The following is a 20,131-nucleotide window of genomic DNA, read 5'->3' as shown; positions in this document are numbered from 1 at the left end:
TAACAACCTGATATATAATTTGCCAAAATTTGAAATTTATATTGTACATCTGTGAACTGAGCATACAAAATCACTGGCATACCTCCAACGGGTACACATAAAATATTGTCCAGATTGAAAAATATAATGGCTTATAGGGTTAAGGTGTAGATTTTTTTTATTTATTATTGACCGTATTAAAAAATCACTCACTTCTAAACGGTGTTGTGTTGTAAAAAAAGTGTATAACGTATTACCATTGTTAGCCCGTTGACTAAAAGTAATAGCCGAAAGTTCTGGGGAAAAACTTTTAGATTTTTCATTTTTACCTCAGCGCAACAATGGTAAATTGGAATGTATATTCTATTTTTTTCTAACTCTCCAACATACTTGTTTTTTTCCCTTATACTATGAAAACGGACTAATTTATTATAATTAATAATAATTATTACTATTTCATGATACGCGGTCTTAATGCAATAATACTGATGTTATGTCGCACATTGAGACATATCCGTCCTGGGGGAAGGGAGGGGCGGAATGTAGTTAGCACAAGACGAGCAACCCCTTGTCATATTCGTGTTTTCCTTTTTCATTTTGACAGAAATTATTTTTTATTTATTGTAATTTGTATATATCTGTCTATCTACTACCATCATACTATAGCTGATAATGACTATATATTTTAATGCTTTTTTAAGTTTCCACTTTTTTTTTACAGATGGACAACGACAACAAAGGTCCTTAAACTAAGACGATAATTGTTTATTCTTCATCTCAGTTTCATAATCATTACTAATTACCTGTGTGTTAATTTTACCTTATAAAACTTGAACATTCTTCCAAGTATAGGTTATCATTGAATTTGGATAGAAAACAATAATAACACAAACTATTTTTATACACATCTATATTCAAAATCAAAAAAATAGATATATTTCAATTTTAATTTTAGCAATTATATGGTTCTTAAAAAAAAAAAAAAATACAATGTACTATGTTTTGGTTGTTCTTTTATTTAAAAATAATTCATTGTACAACTAGAATTGGGTTTGTATATGAAAGTGTAACAGACAAAACATAATGTCAAAGAAAAGAAATAAAACAATTGTTTATGAAGTACTCTATTTAATCACAGTTTTAAAGGCATGAAATATAACGTATGGTAATTAATAATATTGTTAATAGAGGACTAGGACCTTAATTTTTATAATTTTTTTTCTTTTTTATGTAGAAAATAAATTGTATAAAATGTTATATAAACACTATACAAGCAGTAACTACTTTCAGTCATTCAAATTGATTTTTAACATACGTAATGTACCTACAAACATATTATTAGTAAAATAATAATACATACATTTGCATGAAAAACACATTAATAACGCAGACCATTATTGAAGGCTGCTATTTTTTAGAATACACTATATACGTTTAACATGCACTTATACAACTATTATTTAAACATATATTAAAAAATAATAATAATAAAATAACTAGTTAGGTATGAAATTTAACAAGATTAGGTATACTTTTTGTCAATACCAATACAAGGGCAAGTTTATTTTTCGACATAGCGAATACACAGTTGTGGCAAGATCTAGCAAACAACGTAATAAAAATTAGCTGCCTGTTACAAAATAATTAATAATAATAATAAGGGTTTTATTGCAATTTATTTAATAACAATTCAAAACATTTTTTTTCTTAATCTAAAACATTCACTAAAGTTAATAAAATCACTATGAACTTTGAAGGCAATTACATTTATTTACTTTTGTTAAATTCATGGAAGACTAAAAAAGTTTTTAAAAAAAACTGTAAAGAATAATCCATTTGTGTGCGTGTAGGTATATTATCGATTTTAAAAATAATGGCAATACTCGAATACACAAAAATATATACACACACTGCACATATTATGCCCATTCCCCACAAAATAATTCAAATTTCTAATTTTTTCTGTAATAGCTACCGAAAAACATTGAATTTTTACTTTAAGAAACGATTGTAAATAGTAAAATTATTACCATGAAAATTTTAATAACTATTGAAAAATTTTTTTTTAAATTAATAAGAAATAATAATAATAATAAAACATTGTATAGCGTTTTAAGTAGGTTTAGTTTTGAGAGGGTGATTTGCAGCCATTGTGCGAATATGCTTATAGAGTTTAAACAATGTTTAAAATTATAGTTAATCCAAACTTAAAAATAAAATCACTTAACAATATCACTTTATCAACAGCCAAATTAGTCGTGTCAAATAATTTAGGTGACATACAGTTGGTATAGTCAATAATCCACAAAACAATAAACAATTTTATCATAAACATCGTTCTTAAATAGGTAATGTAATATATAAAATGGAGTGTTTGTTTAACATAGTGCAGAGGATCTGTACCGTATTAACTACATTTTACAAGTAAGACATGAATTCCGATAAAGGTTTTTTAAGTAAGAAACAATATATATTGGGAAAAAAAAATTGAATTAATATAAAACGAAAATAGTTTTTTTTTAACTTTTAAGATAATTTTTAATATTTTAATGTACATAATATATAATAATTGTTTTTATTTAATATTTAAAAAAAAAAATTGTTTATCATGATCATGAATTGTTTAAATTACATTTTTGTATACGAAAATAAAAATATTTTACGATAAAGAAGTTAGAAAAAAAAGACATAAGTCAATAAGTGTATGCGAGGAAAAAACTGGAGATAATCTCAAAGAGCAGCAAGAATGTATTAAGTCACCTGAACTCTATCGAGGTAATGTTTCATCAACTTTGGATTTCATCGGCAATTCTATTTTGTTTATTTAAAAAACATGGATCCTTAATAGGAACTGGTTTCGACCTCGGTGACTGTGTTTTCTACAAAAAAAAAATATACATATTAAATTCACACAAGAATACAAATATATGTTTATATTAATTGTAATATATAAATAATTAACAAGATCAAATGTCTGTTAAAGCATTTTTAAGGTGAATATTTATTTTTTCATTTAAAAAATATTTATAAGTTTTGAAGTTATGACGATTTTAATGAAAAATAATTTTGACCCGTGTTAATCAATTGTGGAAAGCATGGTTCTATACAAACTATAGAATTTTCCTAGAGGTCTGAAATTTTTAAACATATATTCTTTTTGACAAAAAAAACAAATTACAGAGGTAGAGCAAAACATTTTTTTTTTTTTTGCAAAAATATGGTAAAAACATATCATAGGTAATTAAAAATTATCTGAAATTACTATCTAAAATAAAATGTTTAAAATAGAAATATTTCAATATCATAAATATTTATGCAAATTATACAGTCTCTGGGAAAAAGCTTTAGTTGTATTAAAATTATTAATAGTTGCTGACATAACAATTGATTATTATGCCTACCTAATTAAATTATTTGGTTTTGAGAATAATGAACTAAATTAGGATTTTGATAATTGAGAATAATTTTTAATATATTATTTTATTTAAGAGGCCTCTACACCTTTGTTTTTTGGTCAAAAACAACTCATTCTAATTCAACGTACTGTTCCTAAGAATACTCCAATTTAAGTTTTGAAAAAATATTTGAGTTCTTAAAAACATTTTCAAGGCATCGGTCGTGGCACAATTTTAAATTTATTTTCAGTTTTAAAAAGTTAAAAATTGCATTTTTTTATATTGAAATAATTAATTAAATAAAAATAATTGTATCAGCCTATTAAAATAAATAATATAAACCCTTAAATTGTTTTAAACATTTTATAACATATTTTTGCCAATGGGGTAATGTTTAAAAAAATGTTGTCAACATATTTTTAAAACATTATTTCAATCAGTAAAAACAATTTTTTTAATGTTGTGAAACGCCGTTAAGATAATTAAGAAGTATCTAATACTTGTGATAACAGACAGTCTCTACGGCACAGTCCAGAGGGAATTATATTTGGTACTCTCAAACCTAAGATTGAAGCCATCCCAACTGTGCCACTTGTTATTAAATTGTTGTTTAGTATACAAAATAGTAAAGTAAAATCAAATTTTAATTATATCCCTTTAACATTTCATATTTGAAAATAAGAATTTTAGAAAAACTCACTCTTCTTCTAAATGGAAAGCATCCAGTCTTTTCTGGTTCAGGCACTAAATCTAAAATTAAATCTGGTGGTCGCGTTTTATCGGGCCCAAACACATTGAGTTCTTTATAACAACCCATTTCAATCATCTAAACAAACAATATTATTTAGAATCGTACCTAAGACATCATTTTTTTTTTTTAATTTGCTGGTTTCATACTTCATACTGCCAAGGAATAGATACAGAGCCAGTATTAAATTTGGTATAGAACGTATCATCCGTAGCATCTAAGTTGACACCTTTCACAGTCGAGAACTGTTCAATGTCCAATACATCTTTGGCATATACAGCATGCGGCTATAAAACAATAATTAAAAAGTTAAATAAAAATTCACAATTTCAAAATACGAATACATACATCTGGAATGAAAGGCGGATCTTCCAAACCAGCCTCCAGTCTTTTCCAATTAATTATCCTAAAGAACTCATGTTGTTTTACTTCTCTAGCACCATAACGTCCACAATGGCAACCGAGCCGTGATTTAGGAGATTTTTTCAGTAGCTAAAAAATGAATCTATTTATTTAATAACATGACTACAGATTTCTACAACTTGAATTTATGACTATACTTGTTTGCACAATAATTTAGCTTCCTCAGTGAACTTTGAAGAATATTTTTCTTGTTCTTCTTTTACTCTTCTATCCACCACTTCGCGCTTGACCTAAAGACAATATATATCACATAGTAGTTCGTAATCACAATATTATATATAAAAAATAAATGGAAACAACAATTTATTTACTCACTTTTTCTTTACGAGCTCTAAATGGGGCTTGACCTTCTATCATCTCAAACACTAAACATCCAAAGCTAAACCAATCAGTGCTGTACGTATATTTTTCATTATCAATTACCTCTGGTGCTGTAAGGTAAAAATAAGATCATATTAAAATCACTGTCAACTTTTGAAAAATGAATAATCAAATGTGTAAAAGGTAATTCCGAAAATGAAAATGGTACTAGTTTTTATTTACCCATATATCCGACAGTGCCTACTCTTCCCCTAACCGATTCTCCTTCGGGTATCTCCATAGCTAAGCCAAGGTCCGATATCCGAACATGGCCAGCGTCGTCTAATAGAATGTTTTCAGGTTTGCAATCCCTGTACACAATGCCTTGAGCGTGTAAATGCTCTAATCCACATAACACCTATAAATCATATATATACATATATATTAAAAACATATAATTTAAAGTCTAACCAAATAATATGACAGTTAAAACAATAATTTTTTTAATATTTTAAGAAATCTTGAGCATTTAGCTCTTGCAATGTGTCACATAACACATAATTTAAATGAAACACTTTATAACAATCACGACAGTCAATGTAACGAATACCAATTGAGCCAAGAACATTTATAAATTATATTAAAAAACAATAATAAGAAGTTTCTTAATTTATAAAATATTTATACTTGTAACGTAAATTAAAACTTTATGCTATTAATATTTCAAATAATATTTTATAAATAAATAGAAAAATATTAAATAAAATACGTATTTAAATAAGTAAAATCAACATATTCTCAATTTCAATACTATAGCCAACAAATAAAAATATAAAAATAAACAATCAAAGAAAATCTAAATTTAGTTGACTTGGCCGAAAGTATTAAAACTATATTTAGACTTAATTTTTGATTGAATTTCAATAGACTGAACTTTTTACAAATAATTATATTTATTGGAAAAAATATTTAATTTGCAAAGCTGAGAAAATTATTATTATGTAAAACTACTTTTTTTTAACAAGCCGTATTGTCGTTGCAATGTGCATAGAAAATTATATCTAATAAAAAAAAAATTCTGTAGCATTTGGGCAATAGAAGAAAAGCCAAAATTGTATTAATATTTCTTATTAGCTAAATAAGTCCAGTTTTTTAGCACTTTACCTTACTTTGAATCAAGAATAAAACGATAATTTAATTTTTTCAAAATGTTAAGAATGCCTTTTTAAAATTAATTTTTTATTGTTCGCATATTATTATAGATAATTAGTTTAAGAAGTTAATTTCTGTTATCCTACCAACATTTTAATTTTGACTTATACCCTTCTGCCTTAACGCTACATAACTGTAAAACTATGATAAGATGACAAAATACATTTATTCTAAATGAGTTATATGTTTAAATTATGATTATAGTAAAAAATAACAACCTCAGCAGCATAAAAACGTGCTCTTGTGATTTCAAAACCCGGTTCTGAGCCCATATTGTAAATGTGAAATTTCAAGTCCCCGCCGTTCATGATGGTTAACACTAAGCATAATGCATCTTTTGTTTCGTAAGCATACGCTAAACTAACCTGAAACCAAATATTTATAATTAAAATATATGTACATTTGTTGCTTTTATATGTAAATGCATGATATTAAACTGTAAAAAATTACCACAAAATTAGAATTAATTTTTTGTAAAATTTGCTTTTCAATTAACACCATTGCTTCACCTTTTCGCTTTTTAATACGTTTTTTTTCCAATTTTTTACAAGCATACATTTTGCCAGTTGCTCGCACTTGGCAAGCGCAAACTTCCCCGAAGCCGCCTTTACCGAGCACTCTATACATACGGAATGTTTTGTACGTCACAGGTTGCCTATAAAACATAATTAAATTTAATTGTTACCTAAATATCCCTACGTGGACATTTAAAATGTCAACTAACCTTTCTAACCACTTCCATTGGAGAAACCTATGAAAATACATTGAAGACTCAAACAAGCTAAATGGACGGCCAGCTAGAAATGACTTCACAGCTGTTGAGCAATCAGTGAACAATTCTCTATGAGCAGATTCCAACTGTTCATGACATCTGGCTATAAGATCTTCATTTAAGACATCGACTGCATCAGGTGCCTAGTACCAAAAGTAGTAGTTAGTCAATAATTTCAAACATGACGTAGTAAGATAATATTATGAAACTTACATCTCTTCTAATATATCTGTCATAGAGAACTTTTGCGAGTTCCAACCTATTTTCATCAGATTCCACTTCATATTTTTCCTATTAATAAATACATTTTAATTACTCGTCATACATTTAGTTGAACAAAAAAATTGTTTTCAATATTTACGATGGAATTCAGGAAAACATTGTAGCGATGGAATTCTATTCGTTCTTCCTCGCAGAATTGAAGAAAAAGTAATCGTCCAATTGGTTGTTGATCGATTATGTAACTATATCTCATATCTACAAAAGAAATGTATTAAATAATACTCGACATTAAATTATTTAAAAAATACATTAAATCTATATATACATACCAATCAGTGGTTTTAAATCAACACACTGAGATATATGAGGAAACTGTAATATTCTTTTCCATTTTTTACTTTTTCCTTTATTGCTATCTGTCCCACCTAAAAATAATATAAGAAGTCAATAAAGTTATTTGAATTTGAAAATACTACATAGATAAAGTTACGAAAAAAAGTTAACATAATTCAATGTTTAGAATAATTGTTAGAGACTGTGTCTTTTAACATTTGTTTTAATCATTATAATGATATGCTTAATGCTATGATAAATATTAATAAATTGTTAACCATTTTCTCACATTTTTTACTTAAGTATTTCTTTTGAAAATTATCCAGACTACAAAAATCTGATACTATGTACATCATTTATGAAATTAGGCGACACGAGACTTTTGTTTAAAAGAGATAACATACCTAATATGAGTCTTTTTTTTTTTAAACTACTATTAAATTAGCTGTAGCTGAGTATGAACATCTCTTGATTAGTGAAAAATGTTTTCTCTTAAATCCATAGTATTTATGTATTTCTATTGTCTATGTCGCAAAATAGATTTAATATTTATCGATATATAGAGTAAAAGTTTAAAACTTAATTATAACACAATATTAGATATCCTTTGAATTATATACAATATATATTTTTGTTATCTCTCTATAAATTTATGAACAATAGATATTTATTGTTCTTAAATTAAATATAACTCTTTAGTGATGCAATAATTGGTAAAAGGTTTTAAACATACTATTAGCTAACTATCTTTAAAGTAATAAGGTACTGGGAAATCAATAGAAGAAATACGCAAGTTGTATAATTAAAGTTGTGTTTTGATTGACCATATTATCAAGGATAAACTAATACCCATTAATAGAGCGTAATTGTTTTATTTAAAAATAATTTGCAATGACAATTTAGATAAGTTAAAATCATAATGACACGATTTCCATGAATAATTAAAAATAATTCTACAGTAATTAATATTAAATCCTCTGTATTATTATCTCACTCATTGAATAATGCCAATTATTAACTAAATAATAAAGTTCATAAATAACTAACAATGTGTCTCTATATTTAATTATAAACAATAATTTCAATGACATATCATTAAATATACAAAATTTTAAAATAATATTACCATTTGTGAAATACAAGAGCTTTTTATACACTTAACACACTAATCTTTAATTTAAAAACTACTAAAATTATTTTATAATAACAACACATTTTAATTAATTTAGTTTATATAAAACACAAAAATTTTAAAAGCCTATAACAAAATGATCAAGTTATTTGTATCCAATAGTATCACTCATACTATTCCCATATACTGCTGATAGTTATAAGTGTTTTACAAGGGCAAAATACTGGCATTTCCAGTTTCAATAAATCTTACATCTGTATAAATAAATATATATTTATATATGTATTGAATGGGACTAGGGAATTGACAGAAAACAAATAAGTAATACCTATTAAAGTGTAATTAGTATAAAAACGCTGAAAACCCTAATCAAACAATTACATTAAGTTTTAATATTTCAATCACAACTTAACTGAACTTCTAAGACCTAAGAAATTATTGAAGGCCAGGTAAACAAGCTTGTCAATTAAACAATTAAGTATTAAATACGAATTTATTTCTCTAAAAATTACTTAGACAGCTGCCAATTGTAAATACCTAATTAATTGATCAATTAACTACTAACAAACGAATAATGTTTTATCGATCAACATAGGATAATTGGAACCTTCAGCTATTGGTTTATGTTATTGAAAACGATAGTCTTTAAGTAGAATCACTAATGATGAAACAATCAGAAAGGAACGGATTCTTTACTCAAGCCATAAATTCGATGAAATAAAAAGTCTCCGTATAGTGTCTAGCTGAAAGCGCGTAATAGGTATTATGGGCTTATCACGACATAGACGAGCCTTGATTGAAGGTCTTTGACAATAATTAACGTATGCATTATTATACACGTGTATGATATGTATGCATGTATAATATATATGTAGGTCATAACTCATAGTATTTGTGGGCGCATAACGGCGTTTGCCCCGATGGTTTAAGGCGAGTGGTAGTAAAAGGGAGCAACTCAAGCCTAAAAGGAGGAGGGAACGAGCCGAGGATAGTGTGTTGGAACGTCTTTGGAGTTACGGTGAATTCGAAATAATTTTTGCTCAGCTATAGGCGCCGTCCGGTGCTTACCTTCTCTTGCTTTGAGGTAGACGGTATTCGCCACAATGTTTTCCAATTCCATCAGTTCCAGTTTGGCTGATTTCCGGATGCCCGGGCTGACAACGACCACTTCCCATCAATAACACCGTTAACCGTTTTTGATTTGCGTTGCGTGTGCGCGCGCGCTCCCCCGATATTAAACAACAACGGCGGGCAAAATTTTTTTTTTATTATTTTCTCGCTGCAATTTGATTTTCTTACCGACTACTGCACCGCACCTTCGCGAACAACCAGCACAGCGCCGAACCCAACACAATACACGTACATACACCACACACGTATACGCCACTCGTTTGTCGATCAGCGTGCCGCGTTGATGTAGTCGACGCTGCCGCTACCGCCGCCGTTCGCTTCGGTTGTGCCGTCAGACAGTCCCATTATGGCCGTAGGCATACAACATTGAACTGCTGTTTGTGCGGTGCGGTGTCAATGTTCCGTGCGCCCCACTCGACGGCGGCGCGCGTAGCCCCCTCCCTCCTACGCCGCCACGTTGCCCCGACCCGACCCGGGTGATGGCCAGGCGGCACCGAAACGCGCGCGCGCCACCGCTCACCGACCGTCCCGTCCCGGCGCCCGTATTGCGCGTGCGCGCCTCACCGCTCTGCTCTCCCGCCGACGACGGTACACGGACACTCTTCGTAATCGGCATTCGGCCGCATCTGCCATCTTCACATCTTCGGCCTTCTATCTGTCTTTTCTTCTACCGTCTCCCCCGATCTCCTTGCTTACAAATTACAATCGTGTAATAAATAATAATTACTTATTATTATTGTTATTGTTAACGCGATCTCTGTATGCCGGCGACAACAGATATCGTACACAAAAAAACAATAAAGATTTTCGATCCCAGGGGCATCATTGTAATTGTTTTTTTATATTACATTATGGAGGGGTAATAACCAAACGTTCAAACCGGGCCAATTTTTTTTTCCCAAGCCCGGCCATTTTTTTTTTATGTTAGCTGTATATTAATCGAGTGTAGGTTGTGGGATTGGGAACACTTGGACATGATTTTGAATTTGAATTATAGAAAAAACCAGAAAACAAAATTATATTACCCGATGCGGTTCAATGTCACGTACAAAATACATATACATAAGAATTAAGGACGTAAAAAAGGTTGGTCTAAAACCTAAATCCCTCATACGACGTCCCTGAACAGATTACAATAAGACCGAATTGCATACATATCGAGTACATAATATCTACTATGTTGTAGTTTTAGGCTTTAGTTTTGATGCAGAGCTGAGATGATGTCTGTAAAATATTTTGTTCCTAATATTTTTTTGACTACCACAGACCACTAGACTGATTTCTTCAGGTAATGTTTTTCAGATCGGAAATCCGTACCCAAATAGTATTTTACATGGACTAAAAATGGAAAAATATTACCCCCAACTCTTCAAAATCGAGAAAAATATCCCAAAAATGTACACAATTTTTAACTTATAATTACGAATCACTATACAGTTTTGAAAAATATTCTAATTAATTCCTAACTTAAGTGGAATATTTTTTAAATGTAATACCGCCGATGAAGAATGAACAACTTTTTATTTATTTAGGTTTTTTTTTTTTTTGTAGTTTAAGGACTAAGTATTCAAGTCTAAGTATAAGACTGAAGGTAGATGAAATGTAACTCTATAGCATATACAATTTTGTTTAAACTAAATATTGTTTCATTAAGGAAAACTCTAAGAAATAAATTTAAAAACACAAGTCGAACAACAGTGTCTAATTTTTATCAAATTGTACATCATTAGTCACCTGTTAATATTTACCAACTTATTGTCCTGAAGAACTGTGACCTCCCCGCCCCTATAATATGTTTCATGCCCACTATGGCCCGACCCTGTGCTGGTCCACGTGACTGTGCTGGTTTCTTTAAAGTCCGTATACATTTCAACACTTCCAAGACAGTTTTCCAATGAACTGTTCCAAATTAATAATAATAATAACAATGATGGATCGATAGATTCGTGCGTTCGCTTTGATGTTTGGCACAGGGGTCGTTGCACCAACGTTAACTTACTCAAATGTATAGTTAAATAATTAATATAAACATTTTCCCCGAACTAATGGGCCGAAATTATACGGTTCTCGAATTGGATAGGACGTTTTGGCATACTAATATTATATTGTTGTAGTACCTACGGGCCGTAGGCGGAGAGTCCGACAAATATCGTTCGGTCGCTCCAAACGGGGATCGCGTTTAATGGGTTTCCAATCGGTCGAATTCCTTTCATACAGTGTTACATTTCACATTATATATTTTAAATTATACCTACTACTACACAAGAATGGCGTTATACATTTAATCGTTTTCAACGATGTAGCATAACGACTGCCGTATTAAGTACGAATTATTGTTAAGACAAAATTGTGTACGCGGCCGGTTCTCTTTTTGACACATCATTGTAATGGCTACTTTTTTTTCATTCACGTGTCCGGTGCAACGTTACAGTATACCCATAAGATTCAGGTATTATACTACCGTAGAATAATTACCAATTGCTGTGTACACAACTTACAACGAGTAGTACAAACACCCTTTCGTATGCGGTGGCAAAAATCCAAGAAAACATATATATATATATATATATATAGTTATGGGGGGATGAATGTCTCATCTATTGTATTGGGTTAGGTTCGAGAACTAATGTTTTGTTTTCCTTCGTTAAAATAAACGGTTTGCGCCCATAACTATACCTGCACCGATATTTTAGGAATTGAGCTATTAATGTGTGTGTGTGTGACGCGTGTGTATTATACGCAAAGGTATAATATAATATTATAATTGTGTACATCGTACACGCGGCATCCCGGTGACTTATGTATACACAATAATATATTTTGTGTGTATTTGTACTTACGGGCAAAGCAATTTAAAAATCATTAACCCTCGGCGGTGAACGGAGAGTGGCGACAACACTTCCGACAGTTTATTATTATATTACTTGCGGTTTATTGGATTCCGAGCAAGAATATCCACAAACTTTGTCGGTCCTGATCGAAATTTCGGTCCGCTTTCGCCGCGCCACCGTTTCCACTGGGGAATATTAAAAACTTTTTTTTATATACAAATATATTTATATATATTTAGCCCTTTTATGTATGTAATAGACGTGGTCCGCGCGCGCTTTTGGAGTTTTTATTGATTTTTTTTTTCTCTCTGGTGGTTTTTTCTTCGTTAAATTTTGATTTGTGTACAAGTTACAACACACGCCCCAAATTTTATAGGCCTGAGAATCGACTGGTTTTTTTAATCGTTTTTTCATAAATAATAAATAAATATATATATATACTTACATCAACTACATGAATGTACCTATAATACTGCGCGTTCGCCGCTTTTGAGTTCATTTATACACTGACATCGCCATTGTGTAAGTACAGTATAGTTTATTCTCAGTGCGGTGCAGAGCAAATCATATCGTCCGCAATCATCATCATATCGTATAATTTATTATTCAATGGAATTCCAATACTAATCTCTATAATATCCCTATAGACCATTTGTCTACATTCAACCGTCTATAATCATTATGAACTATAGTGTTAGAAAAACCTTTTTTAACATTTCACACATCTTTTAGCCGATCAACGTGCTCATATTCAAAATAAAACAGCGGTGGTAATAATTATGTTACCTACTTATCTCTTACACACAAACAAAAATTACTCAAACTTTTACCACCTTTTCATATTCCCATTAGACGGGCCTTGCCTTTGCAATAGAGGTCGACACGGCCTAAAAATGTTCGGCCTGCTCTGCTCTCCTCGATGAACTCATCCAGCACAGATGTTTGTAGTAAAAAATAAAAAGTTCATTGCCAAAATTGCCTGACACGAAGTTTTTCTGGAAAAAATAAGCGACTGACCATAATGTTAAGCGATTAGTTATTTACAAGTACCCTGAACCGCAAAATTCATTTTTAAAAAACGTTGCACTGCTAAATATTTTCCGTTGCAATAGCTAAATAGTGTAAGAAGCGCGCAGCGTTAGCGTGGGATCAGAGCATAACAGTATTTATAATATTATTTATTATTGTTAACACTACAGGCGATGAAATGGTAATAAATACTAATTAAGAGAAATACACTAGTGTAAAATCGCAGTGATTTCGTACATAAACCCAATCATTGGTTACATATGCGCGCATAGGCATACCTGTACAAGCGTGGGCCACATATACTCTAAGTTCGGCGCTAGGTTAATTATTCATTCGGTAGAACCGCATACCTACATACAGTTTAATGGACACCTAACACTTCTGTCGATGATGGTGCGCTTTAATCTATTTCCACGGCTTATACGTGTTATGTATATAATCTGTTACGGGGGACGAGATAATGCTCTTAAATGAGTTTGCGCATTTGATCACAGACATATTATCTTCACTGGACTAAAAAAAAAAAAATAACTATTTGTACAACGTTAGTTTTCTTGTTTGTATACGCGCAGTTACGCTCCGTGATTAAAATAATATGTGGTCATTTTTCATAATAAAGCTCTGTCAAAGGATCAGTTTTCATTCAACATTTCTGACGACTCCACTCCACTTTACAATAGTACCCCCGCATAGACTCACAACTGAGGTGTCATAGTCTATAGATTGTCATAGATTTTGCATGTACTATTAGGATATCATCGATTACGATAGGAGGATGAAATCCAGTTTGTTACCATCGTGTTTCATTTTTTATTAGCAAATAATTTTTTTTATAAATTATAATAATACTGAGTAATTACATTGATAATGATGATCCTACTCAACACGTGCATTCATTTGTATACACAAGTTAAATGTAAGAAAATCGATTTTTGTAATAACGGTTTAACCGCTATCTTTTTTTCCGTTATTATTTATTACACTTAAAATTTCAGTTTAAAAAAAAAACGTTATATGTATGTAATGAACTATAATTTTGGTCTAAATAGAATGATGAAACTCGCTGAAATGTTCACAAGGGGATTGTCATGGTTAGTTTGTTGTAAATACCTAATATTTAAATCCTATAACATGTTAATAAGTCTTGTAAAACCTTATTTTTTGTAGTAGGTACACTCACATCTCGTTGAGTATGTATAGGCTTATTTTTTAAAAATGGTTCTAAATGTATTGTTTTATGACCCAAACAAAACACTCCGACACGGAAGCTTAAACTTTAAAACTTAAAGACATGTCAATTGTTACTGATGAAATGCGTGACGTAAAAGGTACATAAAAATCGTCGTGTCTGTTTTATATGGCAAAACAGAAGCTGCGGATTTTATGAGCTAAAAAACAAAACAAGTATAAAACTGTTTTTTTATTTTATTCGAAAGAGTGAAAAATGTTTAAAGGATACAAAAAATATATAATATACCTAGTACGATACAGGTATTATTATTATTATGATGTATAATGTATAAACACCGTTATTGGCCTGTAGCCTGTCGGAAACACTCACTTCCCACCTAACTGGCGTGAGCACGTATAATGTATACATCATATAATAATAATAATAATATTTATCTCTACCTCGGCCTGTCCGCTTATGATATTATACGAGAACACGTTTCTATCAACTCAATATTACATAAAAAAAAAAAAACTGCTGGGCTCCGTGATTTGTGAGAGACAATTAATGTAGTATAGGTAAACATTGCTTTCCATAATTATTGTACACCTACACCGCATCAACCGATCGCTAAGCTAATTAATAATAATACCAAACAGCTTAATCATAATATTATTACTATCATCATAAAAATAACAATTTAAAAACGTGCACATAACTTCACTAGTGTGTATAATTACCGTTGATCTCAGTTGCTATAATAGTAGGTATAAAGATATTATAAAATATTCTATAAGTATAAAATAATATAAAATAACTATACTCGTATTACCTAAAAAAAATACTTATTCAAATCATAGCAGTTCTTAACTCAACGATCAAAATAATGTTATACAAATATTTATAACTAGGTTTTGACCAGTCATTACAAAATTAGACATTTTTTTTAAAGGAAACCAATTATACAATATTAATAATATGTAAGTTTATAGTTGACTCTGAAACTTAACCTCAAAAATATTGATAAACCCTTCGCTGAATTAAATGCAATTTTTGCAAAATTAGGGTGCGTTAAATGTTTTAGGTTTATATTTTTCTGAGTCCAAATTAGTAAAATTTCCCTTTTGTTAAAATTTGACTTGACTGGTATAAAAAATCTCCAGTTGTGTAATCACTAACCAGTATTAATACACAAATAATAAACAATGTTGAGTTCCACTAATATTATTGATTGAAACTATATTATCTTATTTAACTATGACAACCCGTTAATTAAAATTCAATTCATACTTCACATTTTAATGCTTCTATGTAAAAAAATATGATGCAACTAAGGGTTCAGAAAATATTCTTAACAATTATTTTTTTAACAATAAACATCAACATTAAAGGTAGAACTTTTAAAAATATAATTTTCAACAAAACGCTCGATCTCACTCTTTATAATTCTTTAAAATATGCAACATTAGTAAAATGATAATGATAAAGAAATATTATACGAAAAAATGAGTTTAAAAGCAATACCGATAGTCGATAACATAAACCGATAAAATTAAGACTTTTTGGAATTTTCTATCAGTTTTATTTTGTTTTTAACATTTTTAACGATTATTTTAAATTTCAATATATGTTTAAAGATATTTATATTTTATTTATCATAAAATTCTAATGACCATGAATTTTAATAAAGTGATTATAATCTACTATGTAGGTATATGATATTGCACTACGCTGCGCAGTTTCTAGAGAAAAATAAAATATCGGTGTATGTAATAATGTATAGGTACCTACATCTGAGCCCACCGACGACTACGGTTTGTGAGGTCACTTGCATTACGTTATTATTATTATTGTGTTTTACTATTTTTCGAGATGAAAACATGCAGCAAGCGGGCGCCAAATTAAACGCTTTACAAAATTAATAATTAAAACCGTAGGTTTCCATTATACCTATCTGCCGTATATACTATATTGTGTTTGGATCGTGCGAGTGCATGTAGGCTGCACACATCAGTATTGTATTTAAAAATAATAATGTTCTATTTCAAACGGCGTTTCGTCTTTCGTGAGTAGTGGATACTCATAGTGACCAATTGCAGAAGAAACCAAACATAATTATTACCATATAATCACGACGGCAACACCTAAAACAGTAATAATAATTATTGATGTTTAACCTATTTATATGTAATTATTAATATTATATTATTAATCGATACACCAAAGTCCAACGTTTGTGCACCCGAAATTGTCAGAACATTAACATAGCAAAATGATACACAACAATATATTATTATAATTTCATATACATTATCCCAATATTCACATACCTATAGATACTGCATGCGTTATAATACCAACATAATATTATATTATTGATCCTATACTGTGTTTAATGACGTTTAATGTTTATAAATTAAACAACAGCATAGTACCGCTGTTATTAATACTATCAGCATAAACCATATTAATTATATATATCATAATATTATTCATTAGTATTACTTTCACTAAACGCTACACGATAATATCGCTAAATGTTATTTTAATAATCTACGCCCAACTCTATTACAATCTATTAGGTATTTGTTTACCTATAGGAAAATTGACATGTTAATAAATTCCAACGCGCCGTAAAGATTATATTACCGGCTTAAAAGACATTTTTTTTCGCATACTTAACTCGTTAACGCCCGCATATCGCACGTCCAAGGAAATATCAAACGAGATTATACTATAACTGTACACAATTCCTAATAAATGCGGATTAGGTATATTTCAATATTTTATGAGCTACATATTATTATCAGTCGGACCTGTGCCTAAATCAGTTGTGATGTATACGTTTGTATGTAAGCAATTTACTAACCGTTGAACAACATAAAAACGTCAAAATAAAATTATTTTACGAAAAACACCTAGTAAACAACTAAATTACGCATGAAAAATTATGGCTCGCTATAAATGTATAGTGACTACTGGTAATAATAGCAGTTGAAGGTATCATATACTAAATAGTAATGTTCGGTAAAAAAATTGATTTCGGACGAACAAGCCTTCGGACCCACTTCTTGTGTTGTGTGTGTTTAAATACTTTATTAGCCTTGACTTCAGGAGTCGACCTCGACCTGCCGACCCCAACGCTTACACTAGCCTCCAGTCTTTTAAAATAGGTATGCATGTTGTGCCAATAACACTACAATAATTATTATACCATTTACCAGTTATTTGTTACCACTTACCACTCGTTATACGTTTTTAATTTTTCGCATAATTACACATTCGCAATTAAAAAAAATAAAATCATCTTAACGTACCATTTTTTAAAATTATAAACCTTCGCGTTTATTGCCGATACTTTTAAAGCCATTAATCATCGCCCTTCTACGTACAAATTACAATTATTAAAAAAATTAGTTCATAAACGATATCTGGGAGATAAATGTATAATAACATTCGAGTGTACAGTTTTAATCGTTAAGTAAATGTGTGTAAATAATGTTCTTTTACAATATACACTGACTCGGTATAAAAAAAACCTTAACTACGAGTCTGCGGGCATAAGAAAATATTTTTTTTTGTAATTTACTTTGTGCTCTACTAAATATCATTGTGTACAGTATTCAGTTAATAATTATCGTTTTAAAATGTATTACTCTTTCAAAAGCCCCCATAAGTCATAACAATTGTCCGTTAAGCTAATAAAACTTTATTTCCTAATTTAGCAAATATTAAAACCGTACGTATTTAATAAGTATTCTAGATAATAGTAAAACGTTATCAAAGGAAATGAGGACAACACATAACAGTTGATTTTAAGTCTGCAAAATATTGTGAGTGTGATAGATGATAATATACGGAATAACATAAATATTTTTAAGCCCACGGTGGTTGTTTTTTTTAAGTACGAGCAATAGAATACTGTATTTCTATTGTTATTTAAACAATTACGATGTAGTGGAGATCAATTGATGCCTATTAATTTTTAGGCTAACTCATAATATGTAATACAAATATCGTTACAACGCAACCATGATTTTAGCTTCGTTGCAAAGCTGAGAAGGTATTGATTTTTAACTACACAATTACAAATTACTTATTACTATTTCCATTTATCATTTTAAAAGTATACGTATGATCAGTAAACCACACATCTATTTTTCACCGTTTATTATTGAATTTGTACTCTGAGGGTATTTTATAATGGTTTTGTTTATCACGTAAACTACTAGTCAGGACCAACATACTTCAAAACGTTAAATATATATACAGGGTGACCACGAAAACACTTAACATTTTCAAAAAGGCAAACAAATATTAATTTTTCAAAAAAAATTGTTTTAACTTATGTAACATGTTTGTATGCCATTTATTTTACGGTAATTTTCAAAATAAAAAAAATGTATTTAACTTGATATTATATAATATTATGTTTTTGGGTTTAAGCCATTTACTTTAAGTAGCAAGAATGAGGTCAGAAAGGTAATGTCCGTCTTCCATGAGGCAATTTTCAATTCTTTCGAGGAAGTTCTTTCACACTTGTTCTAGTGTCTCCCTCGTGATTAGTGCCACCTCTGTACGAATTGCCGCTTTCAAATCATCCAAAGAAAATTGCCGTAAAATAAATGGCGTACACCCACAAACATGTTACATAAGTTAAAAACATTTTTTTTTTTTGAAAAATGTATATTATTTTGCTTTTTTGAAAATGTAAAGTCGTTTTTGTGGCCACCCTGTAGATAAATATATAATATACTGTAAATAATTATATCTTATTTAAGAAAACGAATGAATTTTGTTAATTTAACGAATTCAATTTATTCCATCGTCGTCCATTATTTTACTTGTTGTACGTCATAAATAATAAATAATTCAAAAGTTGTTTTCGGTCTTGCGAATATACTATAAAATGTGTTAAAGTTTTTATTTTTAAGAATAATTAAATTATTATTTTAAAATTATTGTAATCATTATTTACTATTTACTGACAGTTACAATTTGTAGACAATTACACCTGTCTTAATTGAGTGCCAAAATATAGACTACAACTGTAAAATGCATTTAGTATAAAACACAATTTACAAAAGTGTAAACTTTTGATTGTTGAATATATATTCAGCAATACTCTAATATTACAGTTATGTTACACGTACACGGCTATTTAGATAGGCAAATAACAAACAATAATAATATTAAGCTTCTTACGCCGGTATTTGAAATCGTGTCATTGGGGCTGCCTACGTCACAACGCCCAACTCGTCAAATCTCTCGATTTGTAATCTAGATACTAAATATTTTAAAAATGATTTAAAAACTTTAATTTTACAATAATTATGCCATTATAGTTGTTGTGGTGTTTAATAAAACAAACGTCTTGTTATTAAGATTCCGAGCATTTTATTTCATATTTATATTACTCTGAAAACTGCATAAAAATACGAATATAATTATAA

The 20,131-nt window shown here is 29.8% G+C and overlaps 1 protein-coding gene across 1 annotated transcript; it reads right to left on the bottom strand.

Moving 5' to 3' along the window:
- Positions 1-1,092: 1,092 nt before the first annotated feature.
- On the bottom strand, positions 1,093-10,019 carry LOC126843537 (G protein-coupled receptor kinase 2). Its single transcript, XM_050581122.1, has 14 exons — positions 9,585-10,019; positions 7,381-7,476; positions 7,191-7,306; positions 7,043-7,120; positions 6,782-6,972; positions 6,508-6,712; positions 6,276-6,422; positions 5,089-5,263; positions 4,861-4,976; positions 4,683-4,775; positions 4,471-4,614; positions 4,272-4,409; positions 4,075-4,200; positions 1,093-2,858 (listed from the first exon to the last, which is right to left on the bottom strand). Exons 1-14 carry the CDS (start codon positions 9,634-9,636, stop codon positions 2,766-2,768), a joined length of 1,770 nt encoding a protein of 589 aa, XP_050437079.1. The 5' UTR covers positions 9,637-10,019; the 3' UTR covers positions 1,093-2,765.
- Positions 10,020-20,131: the final 10,112 nt, after the last annotated feature.

This window comes from Adelges cooleyi, unplaced genomic scaffold (assembly GCF_023614345.1).
Source record: "Adelges cooleyi isolate 19-005CV unplaced genomic scaffold, UGA_ACOO_1.1 ACOO_flye_CR_arks_rails_tigmint_CR_PRNA_574, whole genome shotgun sequence".
NCBI classification, from domain to species: domain Eukaryota; kingdom Metazoa; phylum Arthropoda; class Insecta; order Hemiptera; family Adelgidae; genus Adelges; species Adelges cooleyi.
The sequence above is the reverse complement of the archived record's forward strand: the minus strand, read 5'-3'. Positions and strand labels throughout refer to the sequence as shown.